Source organism: Thermobia domestica, chromosome 1 (genome assembly GCF_964235325.1).
Source record: "Thermobia domestica chromosome 1, izTheDome1.hap1.1, whole genome shotgun sequence".
In the NCBI taxonomy this organism is placed as follows: Eukaryota; Metazoa; Arthropoda; class Insecta; order Zygentoma; family Lepismatidae; genus Thermobia; species Thermobia domestica.
Window position 1 is genome coordinate 354,305,868 of NC_137454.1, and position 18,737 is coordinate 354,324,604.

General features: G+C 33.8%; 1 protein-coding gene across 1 annotated transcript in view; it reads left to right on the plus strand.

Moving 5' to 3' along the window:
• The window catches only part of LOC145668190 (sodium channel protein Nach-like), a 141,169-nt gene that overhangs the window by 113,621 nt on the left and 8,811 nt on the right, over positions 1-18,737 (plus strand). The window contains exon 7 of the mRNA XM_081735834.1: positions 3,900-4,009. Coding sequence (XP_081591960.1) covers positions 3,900-4,009 — 110 coding nt within the window. The remainder of the gene's footprint in view (positions 1-3,899; positions 4,010-18,737) is intronic.

Genomic DNA, 18,737 nt, shown 5'->3' on the forward strand with positions numbered 1-18,737 from the left:
CAACTGTGTTATGTAAAATATTGGAGACGAGTGAAACTGCTCCATGGCATGAAGACAAAAAAGCAGGAAAGATCAAATCAGATACTTTTCGTATGCTTAAACCACCTACTCGTATGGGTAAACTTGTTTGCGTCCACTGACTTTCGTTTAATGTATAATTAATAATTGATTCTAAACCCCTTTTCAGTAAGTTGTCTAGCTGAACGACAACATATGGCCTGGTCCAAGTTGGAGTGGATTCTATTGCATTTTATTATAACATAAATACATTTTCTCAATAGAATGGAAATAAAAATACTTATGAACCAATTTGCAAATAAATAAGTAAATAAGAACCCTTAACGTCATTACCCGACGAAACTTCTTGTGGTAACTAACGAAAATATCAATTTATCAATACCCGTACTGAGAAAAATACTCTACTGTGAACAATAAAAGAAGATATGAAAATTAATATTGCTCAATATTGGCAATATGTATGTGCTCAAATATAGAGTTAAAAATTTATTAAAAACTAAATTGTTTAATAATTTTAAATGGTTCTAGTAACGGAGACTGTATGTTATGTTTAAAAAAGACAGAACTAGTTGATGTATAAAATGCCCAGTGATGCCTCAAAATAACTTTATGGCAAGATTTAGAATGACAATGGTGGTAATAACGAGATCTCTTCCCCTATAGAAAAACTCTTAATAATAATAATAATAATAATAATAATAATAATAATAATAATAATAATAATAATAATAATAATAATAATAATAATAATAATAATATACAGTTTTTATTACACTGAAAACTGCAAACGGCATCGATTAAGATCGATGTGATATTATTATTGAAAGTTGCTCCGAGGAGGATTAAAAATTCTGCGGGAATTTTAAACAGCCTATAACGTTTTAAATTATATAAGTTGAAAACTGAATTAAATGCTATGAAAGAATTGACATTGGAAACGATATGGACAAGATATGTGCGACACTCTTGTTATAATTTTCCTTTCACGTAGCCAGGGACCAAATATCTCCGGGAGGTTCCCCCCATACTGTTCTATAATAAATTCTCTCACTCTCTACTGTATTTCCCTTCTCTATTCTAACTCGTACTTGTTTCTTTATATATATAAGTTTCTTATGAATCTCCGATATTGCATCCCAATATTTATCTGAATTCCCAAACACAATTCTCATTTCGCGCTGCAAAATGTCTTTTCTGAACCAGTAACTACATGATATGCCTCTTTCTTTTTACCGGAAACATTTAATTTAGCAATCAATTTGTATCGCTTGTGTTGTTATCCCTCATTAACTCTAACAGTTCCTCTTCAGCTCTTTAAATCGTTCTGTTACATAACATTCTATTGAGTATTCGAAGGAACCTTTTTGCTTTTCGTTAGATTCATTAACCGTCATGGTCGTTTTCAGGCAATTTTTGGCCATTACACAGTTTCACTCATTTCATTTCAGAGTAGAAACAACTTTCTCTTTATTTTGTTTCCCGTATTAATAACGAATTAAATTTATATATTATTTATGCAGATTCACTTCCCTTTTGTAATCTTGTTTATTCATTTTCTAACCAAGTTGGGAAGAATAAGATACCCTTTAACATCCTCGTCTATTTAATTTTTTCTTCGACGTCTAGACCATATAGTCTATTCCTACTCTCATATAAGTTTTCAATATATTTTTCCATCTTCCTTAGACTTCATTTTCTTGCAGATTACCTTTCGATTTCTATTCTATACTGCGTACGTCATATTCTCATATTTCTCTGAAGATCCATTGACTTCATCTCCTTGTACACTTTCTCCTGTATCCCAAATCTTTCTAATTAGCTCTTAGCAACAATTAATCCCGTACGGATTGACCGTCCCTTTCAATACCTAATTAAAACATTATATTTATACCCTTCGCATTTCAACTCCACATTACTTTCCCATCTATGTTCATAAACTCCTGTTAGTATAGATCATATTACCATCATATTTTCATCATTTCTTCCTTCGGATTTTCTAATATGTTCTATTCATCTACTATAAAAAATTGCTCTTCTCCCTTTTTAGTTATCTATATTCCTCATAATTTTACTCTGTACTCTAACAGTATTTACCAAGTCACTCAGCCCCCGGAGATCCGAATAGGGGATATCTTACCTTCTGAACTATACTTCACCTACCAAAGACCATTGTACATGTGTTATTTTACTACTGTCAGTAAACTATTGACAAATAGGGTATTTTTTACATTGCCTTAAGCTCAGTAGTATCCCAGCTGTTCCATTCATTCTCACCACGCCTATAACTAGTTTTGTAATTATTTCTGGACGAATTAATGATTTCTGCTGATCTGGCTACTGGAAAACTGATGACTTCTCCCAGAACAATCTTCATCTAGCACCTACATTTAGACCTATTCGATAGGAGTGGATCTTTCAGTAATGAACGACCACCAACATACCTCTAAATTTCCCTGTAGCATACCATTCTCCCCATCCGACTCATAAGCGTCTTCGTAAAGGTAGTGTTCATCATGGATGACTTGAAATTTATAGGTTGAAAATTCAATTGTCATATCAATTGACTTAACATGGCATGGATTCTTCTAAGGCTATTGGTGAACTATAATTTGGAACTATCCGGGGTTGAAAAGAATCATGAGTTGTTGGCATCCGGCACTGTTTTAAATATATTGTATGAATAACAATTTAAGTGATTGGGTGGACTGGACATTGCAAACAATGTAGGTTAAAATAGTTGCGACACTATTGTTGAGATTTCTTTTGATCCACTTCGGGTTTTAAAAAATCTCAATAGCCTTCTCACACCTCATACTCTGATGGCATATGTAGATTGAAACTTAAGTAGCATCAATGGACTGAACACCCCAAACAACACCGACTAAGATAGTTGCAAAATTATAGTAAAAATTTGATTTGCTGTACCTTCGAAGCTCAAAAAATTCCAGAGTTTTCGTACTGGTTTAAAGTACACTAGCTGAACCTGCGTTCTCTACAGAGTGCAGTATTCACATATGAGAATGAATCTCGTTTTCGTTCCTCAAAATATCCATTTGCAAACACAAATAAAAGACGTCTTGATAAAAGTCGGCAACTGATACCAGAAACGGAATATATTTTCAATTATTTTTTTCAATATGTCGCATTGTTTGCAAGATTTGAGATATACTACTATTGTATACAATTATGTGGTGTTGGAATGTGTAACTCATAGAATATGATGTTTTAGTTTTTTTTTTAATCAATACCTCCAGTGTACCCCAGAAAATGTAATAAAGAAATAACGGTCATGAAATATTTTAAGTATTCAAATAGAACTGGACAAAATACATAAAATTTGGAATCGACCAACGAAAACGGCACGTTTCTAGCGCTTGTGATTTCCGAGATCTCAATGTCGAAGGAATTGGACAAAACATATTAATTTTCTTTGGAGACAATAATATAAACCTAGCATTGACTACGCCTTCAACATTACCTTGATTAAGATAATTGCCACCCTATTTTTGTAACTTTCATTGAACTACTTAGAGATCAAGTATTTTCGGGTATTTTCGGCCCGCATTATGTTTCAAAATATATAGATGGAAAATTACCTTAACAGATGTCAGTGGTTTACCCCTCCAAAATACATCGACTCAGATAGTGACGACACTTTTGTTATAAATTTCTTTTGCTCTAGCCGATTAAGCTAAAGAAACGCTCTAACCCCCAAACTATTGTAAAAGATATAGATTGAAAATTCATTTAAGGGATATTAATCGACTGCACACTGCAAAATACATCAATGAAGTTGCTTTTATTGTTCTTAGTAAAAAATAACTCATAAACATGTATGGAAATGTGTTTCTTAAGCATATTAATATTTTCTTTCATTTTAGTTTTGCACAAGACGCCAAACCAGGATCGTATGCACATCAGGTATACATAAGCAAACTTGGAAGAATGCAAAGAAGAATGAGAGTTATCCGAGGACTCTTGGAAATGACAGGTTATTTTATATCTTATATATATATATATATATATATATATATATATATATATATATATATATATATATATATATATCATTATTTGAAATCTTGTCAATGGGTCTTCAGTATATATAGATAACGAGCTGTATTGACAAACTGTAAGATAATTCTCCACATCGAAATGCTTATAAAATTTCAAAACCATTTGCACCACCCGTAAATAATGCATAGTTTCAGAAGTAGGTTCCTTCAAAAGTGTAAAAGAAAACTACATAACACACGTTGTTTCAGACACGAGAAATGATGGAGTAGTGATGAGTGTTAAAAATTACAATTGATATCCTACAATTCATACACCAAAAATATGTAATGAAGGCGCAATGAATTTCGCAGAAGAAAAATTCCCAGTTACGGTTCCAAGAAGGTCTAGCAAATGGTGTTTAAAGTATGGGCCTAAGGTAGGATAAAATGTTTTAATAGGAGTTAACATGTTTCTGTGAGAAACAGGAAGTGTTCGATTTGAAGATTCTGGGGATTTCTAGTAGCACTTGTAATAACGTTGAAGTAAAATTTAGCTCTATCTCTTTGTGCTGGGGGAGAGGACGTGACCTCTAAAAATAAAACTAAATCTTCGAAATTAATATTGATTAGTATGATGCAATTCAATAATAATTCCTATGAGGAGAGGAAGTGACTAAAATGTTTTACGTTTACGAAATTTTCCCGTACTAAGAGTGTCCATTTAGTTTTCGAAAGTAGTATCTTTCGAAAGTAGTGCGAATATGGGCTCTATCATTCGTTGTTATGAGAGGCCTAGATTTTTATCAATAAAAGGTCCATTGGGGCCATTCTCATATAGGGCTATAGAGAATCAACTTGAAATTTTCAAATTGCAAATTGGGTAAGTAACAAATCGTTGCAAACGTCTTTACAAGGAAAATATTTGCCGAAATTTCAAGCCGCTATGTTAACGACACCCGACTTGGTGGGGTTAAGATTTCGTGTCAACATTCGTTACCAGATATATTTCCACCCCGTGAATCTTCGAAACAAAACCAAATATGAGAAAACCTAAAAATACGTCCATCTTGGGTTGAGGTTGTGTGCTATATAAGTTTCACCCCAGACCCAGTAAGAAATAAAGGTACTGGGGTTATCTTGAACATTTCAAATGGAAAAGGGGATCTTATAGTGTAAACAAGCTACAAAAAGAAGTTTTGGTTTAAGTTCTGAATGTGTTAGGTAGCCCAAATCTAAATTGACAATGAAATCACATTTCTAAGTGAATTTATTTGCTGAGTTCTAGATATCTATAGCTTGTGGATTTGTGTCTTCTACTTTTTTTATTTTTAGGTACTGTTCAAGTGTCGTATGTATTTCCTAAAACGAAGGAACGATGAGTTATTAGGTTGAACCTTTGTTTCTGTCCATGTCGCTTCTAGTTTTATAAACGGATGTCCATTTTCCTGTTACACTGTATCCTCCTGCTTATGATTTATGAAGTGCTTATTTCAAAGTGGGTAAGAGTTGCATTAAGACGAACATTTAAAAGATAATTTAGCACTACAGGAGTTTAGAGAACTGCAATTCATTGCAAGATAAATTTGGCTTTAAAATAGTTTCGCATATTCAAATATTAAACAATCAGCATAAAGAAAAATGAAATGAAATCTTTGAGTTTTACGTTTTACGGTTATGCCCGTTAGGCTAAAGGAGACGGTGATTATGAGAAATGAATGAAATGGTGGAATGAAGAAAGTGGGAGGAAACGGGAGAACCCCGAGAAAACCCACGAACAAGGTGTTTGTCCACCACAAAATTCACTTGGCGAGAGCAGGGTTTGAACCCGGGACCCCATGCACCAGAGGTGAACGCTCTACCACTGAGCTACCGCGGCCCCAATCAGCATAAAGAGTCCCAAATTACCTTTATACTTGTAATATTACGTGAATCTACCTGTGAATAAAATTTTCATGAATAAGTTGTCATTTTCAGATATAGATCTAGTCCCACCAGTCAAAGCGAATTGACCACAACCTACTTATGTTCTTTCTCCTTTTAAGCGATCGGCCAGGGAAGTAATGGTATTAACAGAAAACGATTTAAGTCCAAGAGTAATTTAGCTCACGGAAGCAATCATAAAAAATTGACTACCCTATTTGGACATTTATATATTATTTTGCTTAGCAAGTTTTACACGACTCACATACAATGATGAGTAATTTATTGCAGTGCCCAAAAATTATAATTTTGTAGTTAATTTGCCTGTCTTGCGTTAAACATAATCTTCATACAAAAGAATGTAGTAGGGCGCAGCTTTCCATAGTAGCACTCCTTCCCGCCGTTACTAAGAACTTTCGATTACTATTAACAATAAGTAGAGTAATAAGAAAATATTTCGAAGTTGAATATACAATGCTGTAGGGCGCTTGTTGAGAACATGCTTCAAGAAGGATAGACAATTACTATTTTCCTAACAAAGAATAATTCAAGTAAAAATATTCGAAAGTTCACGAAATGACCAATTCAAGTATTGAAACCAAGTACTTTGGCAAACCCTAAGAGCATATAATCTATAATTTATCTTTCAGCTTAACTTTTTTTTAAAAAAAAACTTAATTTACAATACCAATTTAATGCTGATAATAACGTTAACAATAAATTACACCACAATAATAATAATAAATGAAAGCTTTTGTAATAGCAGCAAAGCCTACTTTTAATTTTAAGTTAGAGTACTTATCTCACTGCTCCAAAAAAGCTTTAACGAAATAAATTCTCTCCAGTAAATTCTACTGTAGTCCGACGCAAATATCAACCTTTTCCGGAAATTACTTCGCTATCAAACTCAATTATTTTTAAACGACAATCAAGGCAAACGAACGGCCCCTCCACACCATATTAAATGATATCACCAATTTATAAAAAATAGATACTAATTTAGCTAATAGAATAACAAAGTAAATTTGAAGTCAGATAGTTTAGTAACAGGGCCTATCGAACAGTCAAAAACCTTACTCAATGGGGCTAATAGAAAATCCGATGGACAAATATTCTTTTTATCAAAACGATATAGAAAAACAGGTCCAAAGACAGCATTTAAAAAATAAATTACAATGCATTTACCAAATTTTACACACGGGCTTAAGGATCCGCTACTATTGCACTGAAAAACTTTTAGTACTGCCCAAAGTGCATCAACGAACGACTTCGGCCGAACAAGGAGAAATTTAAAGTAAATATTTTTCTAACAGCCAAATATACTTGATTCGAAACTTTGCAGTGACCTTTAAATTACCATAATTCATCGGCGAACAAGAAAGCAAAATTATCATCCAAATTTGTTACGTGTAATTCCATTGATTGAACAGGGACATGAATACCTATTATCTTCTAACATATGATCTTTCAGTTCCAATCTTACATTTCAACTCGACCTTACTACCACGAGCTGCTCGCAACGAAAACTAACATGACTGAATGACGTCATTCGGGTGCGTTCTTGCAGCTGGAGACCTTGAACGTACAAGTATTCGTTCATACAATAGCTAGTTGAGAAAAATCATTTTTTGATTCTAGTAATTATCACCATACAAACAATGCTATTTTTATTGTTTTTAAGTTATTCCTTTTTCTTTTCTGCAATGTCCTATGCATATTTAATTTTATTAATAGTTCATAAGAGTCCTTTTTATTTAGTTCCTTTCTAGTTATAATAGTTCTTCTTTTCATCAATCAATTTTTCAGCCGGACCATTGACAACATAAAAATTCTGTCCAAATTCTGTGCCGTATCCTATGCTTACGGTAACGTCGCCACAGTTATTCTACTCTCGAGAGAAAATTCCACGAGTGTTTTTCTATTCGAAAGCAGAGCACGACTCATAATGATGGCTGAAAAACTAACAAAATGTAGAATAATAAGACACCATAGTAAAATTTAATAATTGTTACATAAGTGTAAAATTTAAGCAATCCAAATCCATTCTTTAAATTTCATCTAGTTTTTAATTTTTAATTTTACTTCATAAAGGATATTTAATTTACATTAAAACTAATATTTTCACATTTCTAAAACATTTTAAATGATTTTGTTTAATTCCTTTACTTTGAATTTTTTATTTTATTGCTTTGCGCTAAACAATTTAAAATTTAATTTTAAAACATTACTTCCAATTATGATTTCTTCGAACAAATTACAGTTAAAGTATTTTAAACATTAAAATATTATAAATATATTTATAATAAAAGATATTTACTTTTTAACATGGTTACAATTCAAGTACATTTACTGATTAATTTACCTTTACCTGACACTTATATTAATTATGCCAAACAAGATTTCTCGGAAGTCAATTGCTACCTATGTTTCCGTTTCTTCTAGGGAATATTTCTTTATCTAGAAAACATGAAATCCTCTTAAGGAATCTCTCCAATTCTCCAAATCAAAGGCCGACACTGTATTCGGAGTCAGAAAATTCCGAATAATAGAATTCTCATTTTAGCAAAAAAAAAATCTTAACAAGAGTTCGAGTCTAAATTTCAGAGTTATTTTGGGTTATTATAATTCATAATTTGTGTGCTATTAATCTTCAATCGCGATTCTAGTACGGTGATAATCGGAAGTTCATAAAACAGCTCGTATGTTATATTTTTGAAAGCAGAAAGTTCGCAAAGATTAAGAGCAAACTGTAACAGAGATAAACCCAAACCAGCTGGATTGCTTATCTCAACTATAAGAATGAAGAGAAAATTTCAAGATATCCCCGAATCTCTCTGAGAGGTTTGCCTCAGTGTGGTGCGTGATTATTTTTATGTGCTCAATACCCAAGCCAAAAATGAATGTCTTAAATTGATTTGATACAAATACTGATGCATTGTCAGTCGAAATTGGCTCTGGTAAGCCAAGTCCCCTGAGCACTTCAAGAATGTAATTATAAATTGATTGTAAATTTTAAAGCCTTAGTGTCTCAAGAAAGACAAAAGGTGAGGGGTTATCTACCCTAATCAGAATAAATCCTTGTGGATTGATAGTAGGGAGAGGACCAATTCTAACGGTCAAATGTATTTTCAAAAGTCTAGTAGCAAATTTACAACTAAAAGTCCTATTTTCTTTTGATTATTATTCTACCAGTTGACATTTAGGGCAAGTTTTAACATATTCATTCATATTTTGCACTGTTGCATCCCAAGAACAGCGTCTCATTACCTTTTAAGTGTATGAAAAATCCCTGAGTGTTAAATGTTGATAATGAAATAACTCAATGATCAATCGCTACAAATATATAGGAATTAGTTTTGTACGGAAACAATAATGCTCTATTTTTTCATTAAAATTACATTATTCATAATATAATTTCTAACATTCTCTACGAATTCAATTCTTCCCATTATGTTTGTCAATTCTTCATCTTCTCTCTGCAAAACTACGATTTGTTCTTTTTGGAGAAAAAAATTCTAGCTATTCGCTAATCTGAAATATTTCTTTATAATATCAAGGCCAACTGGGAAGTCCACTTGCTCAAACTCAAAGCGATAATAAACGTGTGTTAAAAATCAACTACTACATTATCATTGGATATAATATGATCAACAGTGAAATTAAATTAGCAGTGTTTCCACTAAAGGCTTATATTTAAGAAGTCGTTTGGAATTTCCAAGTATCCAATAAGGGTCGTATTTTGAATGAAAACTACGAAGTTATTGACTAGGTGCTGGCGAAATTCTTACATAGTTTTTGCCGATGTAACAAACTCCACTTCGTATGTTGTTGTTTGTTGCCCAGTTTCAGTTAAATTTCACTAAAACAGCAATGGGAACTAAGCTATTATACTATCTAATTGTAACACTAGATATTTTTGTGACCCATCGATATGCACAAAATACTGCATCGAGAGATCACACGTCTTCAAACCTCATTTTCAATCAATAATTCCTTCAATCTGTTTAAAGTTTTCTGGTGTTCATGGGTCCACAAAAATATTTTTAGGGGATTTGAGTTCACTAATGGGTGCTATCACTTTTTTCAACTCTCTAGGAAACCTCGAGTACTAAGAAAAAATACTACAAATTTTCAGAACACCACGTCTGTTACGAGGGGGAGGGATATTCTTAATCGCTGCAATTCTCGATGTATCAATCTCAAATGTTTTCCCATCTGCTATTATTTCTACACATTTAATATCTTTCTAAAGAAGAAAACTTCTGTTTGGTGACATAGTAACACCATGTTTTCTTAATCTTTCTAAAACTAATTTAAGGACCCTCTTCTACATTTCCACCCAATCCGAAAATCAAAACATCATCGAAGTAAATACATGCGCCTTGATCTTTCGTATCCTTCAATATTTTCAACATTGCTCTACCCAAAATACAACTACCAATTCTATCAGGCCTTGTTTCCATTTTGTACTAAAACACATTACACTCACCAAGGCTACGTGATAATATGTAACAAAACACACAATCACGTAACAGTTTCGACACAATAACTGTGTCTTCATGGAAGATTGATCAAATCACAGTTATTGTGTCGAAACTGTTACGTGTTTTTGTGTTTTGTTACATATCTCACTAAAAATATAGTATTGCTCAGTGTATTGTTGGGTTTTATTTCAATTACAAGTCTTTACACTGACTGGTGCCAGAGTATATTGATAACCTCCAAGAGCAGTTAAAATCGTACTGAACTCTCTCGAGTTTTTATCAAGGAAAATTTGAAAATAAAATTTGTTCCAATCGAGCGAAACAAAACCAGCGCTTCCCTGCTAAACTAGACAACCAATCCCTCAGTTTAGGCAAAAGATAATCATCGTCACATATCAGGTTATTAGCATTACAAATATTTCATATGGGAAGATGGGTACCATTTTTATTTCTCAATAAAAACAAACATGTCTATATTTAGAGTGATCTACTTCCACTAATGCACACTATGACGCAAGATCTTCTACGCAATTATAAAAAAATCTTTAACTTTAGCAACCGGAAAGGGAGCTTCTTTGAATGGCTTTTCTTCTTCGACATGTAATTTCGCTTTAAAGGTATTAATACAACACACTTTATCATTGGTAACATACGAAATGTCGGATCTCAACGCATTGATACACTCCAAAACTTCCGCACCATCACAACAATCTAAATTCTCAGAATTTCCTAAATTGCTTTTATGTTTATTCTCAAAGTTGCCGCTGGAAATCGCATTATCATCACAAACCGACACTGTTTATAATTTTTCTTTATTAAATCTTGAAAGTTCATTGATTGTTCTAAGTCAATATCAGAAGTGATAGAATCACTGTCAAATACATTATTTCACACAGCTGCAGTACATTCCATCATTTTGGGACGATATCTTTTTTCCTTTTAAGTCCTTCCTTATTTTCCACTTCTTTTTGTTATCCGATGTATTCGAAGAAGTACCATAATTTGGACGATCTTCAGGAAAAGTGACAAAATCTTGTTCAGCATCCTTCGCATTCCAAATAATCCCATATCCACCATTGGATTAACAACTGGTTGATCTTCTTCATTTCTGTCAGATGTTATTAAATTCGCATTACCCTGATGCAAAGATTAACTTCGAATAGCTGAAGAACCACTCTGGTTTACTTCGCAGTCAAACCTAATAATTTTTAAGCGACAAGGAAGGCAAACAAACGGTTTCTTAACACCCTACTCAGTCATATCACCAATTTATATACATTTAGAATCTAATTTAGCTAACAGAACGAAGAAAGAAAATTTGTTGTCAACTACTTTATTAAGAGAACCTATTGAATTATCAGAAACCTATTTCAATGGGACTAGTAGCAAATAATATAAACACATTTTATTTTTATCAAAACGATTTAGGAAAAAATCCAAAGACCACTCATTAAAAAATAAATTACATTGTATACATGACTCCAAAAGTGCATGACTACCTGCAATTCTCCTTTTCTGTGATAGCAAGCAAACCAGAAAGCTCGGCGGTTGCAAATTCGAATCGCGTTGGACCAAACCTCAATTTTGTCACAAATATATCAGTGTGGCAAACCGGAAATTATAGAATAAAACGAATTGTTAACCCTCCAATACGCGCGCGGGCTACTATTGTAGCCCAGCGTTTTTGTTTTCCTTGCCGCAAAGTAATTCGAGATGATAACTCAAAGCGTGTCTGTGTACCTTTCTATCAACCATCATTCTGCGTGTTTAGTGTGTGGTCGAACGTAAAATCGAAAGGAGCTCATTGTTATTCTGCTTGAAAATTTAGTGGGCTACATGTGTAGCCCGCGCGACTATTGATGTCACGGGTGTTCCAAAGGGTCAAAGTTTTTTCATTATAGTTTGAGTGTTGATAAGATGGTCAATGAGTTTGCAAAATGCCAATTCTGATTAGGAATGTTTCCTAGATGGCGATAGATAGCATTTTGAGACCGCAAAAATTCATTTTTCGGACACAGAAATAGTGAAAATTCAGAAGATGTTACTGAGAATTCCGGGCGATAGGAATCGCTGATGCCTGTTGATAATAGTAGTAAAGACAGTTCTGAAGTAAATTATTATGTAGTAAAAGACAAATTCAAATCGAAATAAGTCACTCCTACTCGTAATATTTGCGTTCGTGCTCATAATATTTTGCTTTGTTTTCCAGGACCTAAAGATGGGGGTAGGTCTGCGTTATCGGAGCTTGAATATCTAGAAGTGCTTTTAGATGCAAAAGTTTTGAGACTTAAGGTTGACTTTACAAATATTTACATTGACAGTGTTAGATTGAGATCTGTACTTAACCGTGATGCAAAATTTAAAGACGAGATTGTACGTGCCCTTATTGACATTTTGGTGCTTTTCATGAGTGGTCAATGCTTGAAGGAAAGTGTGCATTGACCACTCACCACTTGTGTGCAGAACATGCTTAGAAGAACATTAATACGGAAACATAAAAAGAAAAATATATGAGAGTAAATAGCATATGTAAAATTATGCAAAATCGTAATCAAACTTTGATACCAGCAACTCGTTATGCTGAAAAGGTATATGCTTTATGGATAATACGTTTATTTGTAATATTTGTAAAATTTTTGAAAAATTATACTTAATTTTTAAAGAATTCTAACACATATGTTTAAGATGAAGAAAAGTTTAAAATGCGCCGGATTGGTTCATTTCTTGATATATACAAATAACTTTTACAGCCTTATTGCTGTATCGCTTTTGAAAAAATGAATGGTGTTGGTCTTCTTTGTATATACATAGCTTTTAAAATAAACATATTTCTCAAATTGTGTATAAAACCCTTAAAACAGTTTATAAAAACCATTCTCTACAAGAAAGACAGAAATATTAACCAAGCTATGCAACATAATACAATAAAACCAAATGTGCTACAGTGGTAGCCCGCGCGACTATCCACGTCACAAAAATCCACACGCGTATTGCAGGGTTAAGAATGACAATTTTATTATTGTGACGGAGTTGGATGACATCACAAGTTACAAAATAACTTAATTAAGCAGTTCAAGAAACATAGAAAAGAAACTCATAAAAAGAAGAATTTATATAATATAGGCTAAAGGTTTCATATAGAAGCCTGACAGCACATAAACAAATAGCTACAAGAAACGAAAAAGAGACAAACACAGAATAGGGGACACCAGTGGCGTAGCAGACTTGTGGCTCTCCCATGCGAGATAAGGAAATGGGATCCTAGTTGTAAACCCTTTTGTTATAATAATAATAATAATAATAATAATAATAATAATACTAATAATAATAATAATAATAATAATAATAATTCTTTCCTTTTCAAAATCTCTGACTCTCCCTATAGCAATCATGTCTGTACGTTTTGTCAATGAGCGGTCCCAAAGGCCAAAAAAGGTGGAAATCTCCAAGAGAGAGAGACTAAAAACTTTCTTATTGTAAATTCTAGTCAAAGTTCGAAGCAGTTGGTTTTGCAGGTGATTTATTTTTTCATTTTTCAGGGAACAGGAAAGTTCTGACGCCTAGGAATTGTACCATATAATATTGAAAATTTGCAAATGGATGTATTTACATTGCAATTTGTGGTAATAATGATATTATGATTAAAAAACAATATTGTAAAAACTAAGTTTAATTTCTTCATCCGTCTTAGTGGGCCCTTATACCTCGCCGCCCTCCCCCCCCCCCGAAAATCGATATCGAAAATTTAGAATCATATATTCATGCCCATAATATTTGGGATATCGAATGTTGATGTATGATAATATAGATACCGACGAAAGCGATGTATCGACATATCACAGGCCTAGGTCCGAGAAGTGATGCTTGAAATATTCTAGAATCAACAACAAAATTCTAAATAAATTATTCATTTCCGTATACAATGATGGGAAGGGTTTGAACCCGAATAGAAATTTTAAGGAAAAAAAATGTTAAGATAAAAGTAGGTTTTCCGTTTCCCCTTGAATACAAAACTATTAGCACAAAACTATTACTGTAATTTACATTTTACTACTGTTTCTGATTGTCATCAAAAAGTCAGCGACACTACACATACTTTATATAGTATCCCAATACACTCTATAACTTTTCACAACCAAACAAGCCGAAATTGAAATTCCTGTGCTATGAAAGTTTAATGTTCTACAAAATAGTCATAATTCATTGGCCATATTTCAATCAGTACTTTGATACGGAATAAGAGCTACAAGACTAACAGAACTACAAGGTAGAGATTTCATTCCATTTTCTCTCAGACGAATATACTTCTGGATTTTCCTGAGATTTTCGTTTTCTTAACATAAGTCCCCTAGGCTGGGCTAATTCTTGCTACCGCGGTTTCGAGGTAATCGGTAAAGGAAAGAGTAAAGTTTGTCGACTCTCAACCCTGGACAGTTTATGAAGAGATATTTCACAGTTCATGTTGTTGTTTCTTCGTTACAAAAAAAACTTCTAGTTGACTCTATTCATGGTGAATTATTGAACTTAATCATTTACAGTTATTGAAAAATGAATGATTATCTTTAGACATAAAAAGTCATTACAGTTCAGCAGAATGCCGTAGTAGATGGAAGTGAATGAAAATATTGTTTATTTGTTGAGATATGTAAACTGAATGTGAATAATGAGTGTTTACTCAACCATACTCTTGTTCAGAGGCGGATCTACGATGGACTTCTGGGGGTCGGTGGTTTGTAATACTGCTACTTAGAACTACTTTTACGAGCTCTAAACTCTGCAATGGTTTTATATATAAAATAAGAAAGATTCCCCTTTTGGTGGGCAATCGTCCTGATCACCACCTGGTTTCGCCCATGCTCTTGTGTAGCAGACTTTGAAGACATTTAGTTCGTGTCTGCACCTGACGCTGTTGATCCTGTTTTCTAGGAATGGCAGAGGCAAAGTGGAGCAAGTTTTATTTAAAACTTGACTTGACTCGAAAAAGATTCTCCAATCAAAGTACAGTAACTTACTGTAACATGCATTTTACCGCAATAACTTTGATTTTGTTATGTATTTTTGGGGGGTGTTAATAAGAGAAGGTACATACAAGTAACACATCCGAAGTTTACTACTAAAATTTTGATAAAATTTGTCATGTAGATACGACACACACAATTATTGAGTAGGTGTTTTCTATTTTCTGCGGAAAATCGGTTTTAGAGGGAAAAGACCAACCCAAATTTTTGAAAGTTGACATCCTAATACCAATAATGACAAACCGTGATATGTTGTCGATATTGTGACTCTGAGAAAACGTCTTAATGGTCACAACCGCTTATGACTGTCCATTTAGCCACTAGAAGGGCACTTACTTGAAAGTAACCGTAAATATACATGGTCTGGATTTCGGTGAAAATGACTGAAACAGTGATATTTGGTACATATCTAATTCCGAGAAAGCTCTTAAAAGGCGCATGCACTAATCGCTGACCGGTTGGCACTGCGAGCTCACATTGTTTAAAGCAACCGAAAATCGTCATGTTTGGGATTTAGGTAAAAATGACTGAAACTGTGATATGATGTAGATATTGTGATTCTGAGGAATGTCTTAATGGCCACAGCCAATAATCACTGACCATTTGGCCACTACGAGGCCACTTGCTAGAAAGTAACCGAAAATGATGATGGCCTGGATTTCGGTAAAAATGACTGAAACTTTGATATGTTGTAGATTTGTGACTCTGAAAAAACATCTTAACGGCCACAACCATTAATCACTGACAGTTTGGCCACTACGAGCCCAGTTTTTGAAAGTAACCAAAAATTGTGATGGCCTCGATTTCGGTAAAATGACTGAAACATTGATATTATGTAGATATTGTGATTCTGAGGAAAGGTCCTAATGGGCATAACTACTACTCACTGACCATTTGGCCACTACGAGCCTACTTTTTGAATGTAACCGAAATAGGTGATGTTCTTGATTTCGTTAAGAATGACTGAAACCCCGATATGCTGTAGATATTGTGACACTGAGAAAAAGACTAAATGGGCACAACCATTAATCAATGACAATTCGGCCACTACGAGGCCAGTTTTTGAAAGTAACCGAAAATGGTGATGGCCTGGATTTCTGTGAAATGACTGAAACTTTGATATGTTGTAGATATTGTGATTCTGAGAAAAGTCCTAATGAGCATAACGACTAATGACTGACCGTTTGGCCACTACGAGGCCACTTTTTGAAAATAGCTAAAAATGGTGATGGCCTGGATTTCGGTAAAATGACTGAAACTCTGATATGCTGTAGACATTGTGACTCTGAGAAAACGTCTTAATGGTCACAACCAATAATCACTGACAGTTTGGGACTACGAGGCCAGTTTTTGAAAGTAACCGAAAATGGTGATGGCCTGGATTTCTGTAAAATGACTGAAATTTTGATATGTTGTAGATATTGTGATTCTGAGAAAAGGTCCTAATGAGCATAACCACTAATGACTGACCGTTTGGCTACTACGAGGCTACTTTTTTGACTGTAACAGAAATAGATGATGTTCTTGATTTCGGTATAAATGAGTGAAACTCCGATATGCTGTAGATATTGTGAGTCTGTAAAAAAGTCTAAATGGGCACAACCATTAATCACTGACAGTTTGGCCACTATGAGGCCAGTTTTTGATATTATCCGAAAATGGTGATGGCCTGGATTTCTGTATAATGACTGAAAATTTGATACGTGATGAGGTGTATTTATTCTATTTGTGTTTTATGTTCCCACTTCAAGAATTTTCACTCTTTTTTCTCCGTTTAGCAGCTGTTTCTGGCTTTCTCTTTCCGTGTCGTACTTTATTTATACTATGCAATAATTGTATTCACAGCTTGTGCCTCTCTGCAATGTCTTATTCAGAGCAGATTTTTTCCTTGCTCCTGAGTAAACAATTGATTGATTTAATTCTCATACTCTCGTGAATGGAGCACAGGAATGCCAGACTCGAAGAATAGGTGTACACTTACTTTCCTGACAGATAATAAAAGATTAAAAGAACTAGAAACGAAATGTTCATTTCTTCCTTTCTCTCAGACTAAACGTTTTCTGCGTTTTCCTGAGAATGCCATTCTTTTAAACATAAGCTCTCTATCTCGAAATAATTGTGTCTACTGGATATTTGAAGGTAATCGGTACCCGAAAGTGTTACGTTTGACGACTCTCAAATCTCAACAGTTTCTTAAAAAAGTTTTCTCATTTCATTGTGTTATTTCTTTATTACAAAAACACTTTTGGTTGATACTATTCATGGTGAAATATTGAAGTTATACACACCAAAAAATAGTGTGGCAGCTAACACCGTGCAGCTAGAGCATCCAATATACCCCTTCTTATCCCATAATCCTGTCTGCTAAAAGACAATCCCTCTATCTTCTCCTTTCATTTCTCCCGTATTAAAATCAACTACAACATGAGCACAATTCTAATTCAAACTATACATGTAGTAGTATCAATAAATTGAAAGAATAAAAATGACACGAAACGTGATTCATAATTAATGTAGGGTGAATGTGAAACACTTCTCAATGAAAAATTAAAACGAAGAGATATCTGATAGAGGTACAGAAGTGAGACAGTGGGAGAAGAGTAGAGAGAAGAGAAAGAAAAGGGACCACAGATAATAATGTTCGACGTAGTAAAAGATTTTTACATTATAAAGTTCCTGGCTTTAAAAAATGACTGGAACTTTGATATGTTATAGATATTGTGATTCTGAGAAAGGTCTTAATTCGCACATCCACCAATCACTGACCGTTTGGTCACTACGAAACATCTTTTATGAAAACAGCCGAGTCGAAGATAGCGATATTCTAGTTTCGGTCACAATGACAGAAATCGTGATGTGTTGTTGATATTGTCACCCTGAGAATAACTATCAATTGACACATCCACAAATCATTAATCGTTTGGTCACTACAGGGCCACTTTCCTGAATTCAACCGAGAAAATCGATTTCTGAATTTACGTATGGTTGAGTAAAGCTAAGATATGATGATGATTTCATCACGAGAAAAGTTTTATTGGACACAATCATCGAATTATGAGCGTTTGGACACTACGGATAAAGTTTTTTAAAAGCAGGTTGGTATAACGATATTTTGATTTCGATGTAAAAGAATGAAACTTTGATATGTTGTAGTAGTCGTTATCCTGAGAAAAATTGTCTACGGCTTTCCAGGGTTTTTCTTTGTCCCGCAAGAAAAAATATCTGAATTTTTCTATTCTTAAATGGTGTTTGTCGCTACTCTGCCCATCCCTTTTCCGGGTTTTGGGTTACTTCTTTTCAGA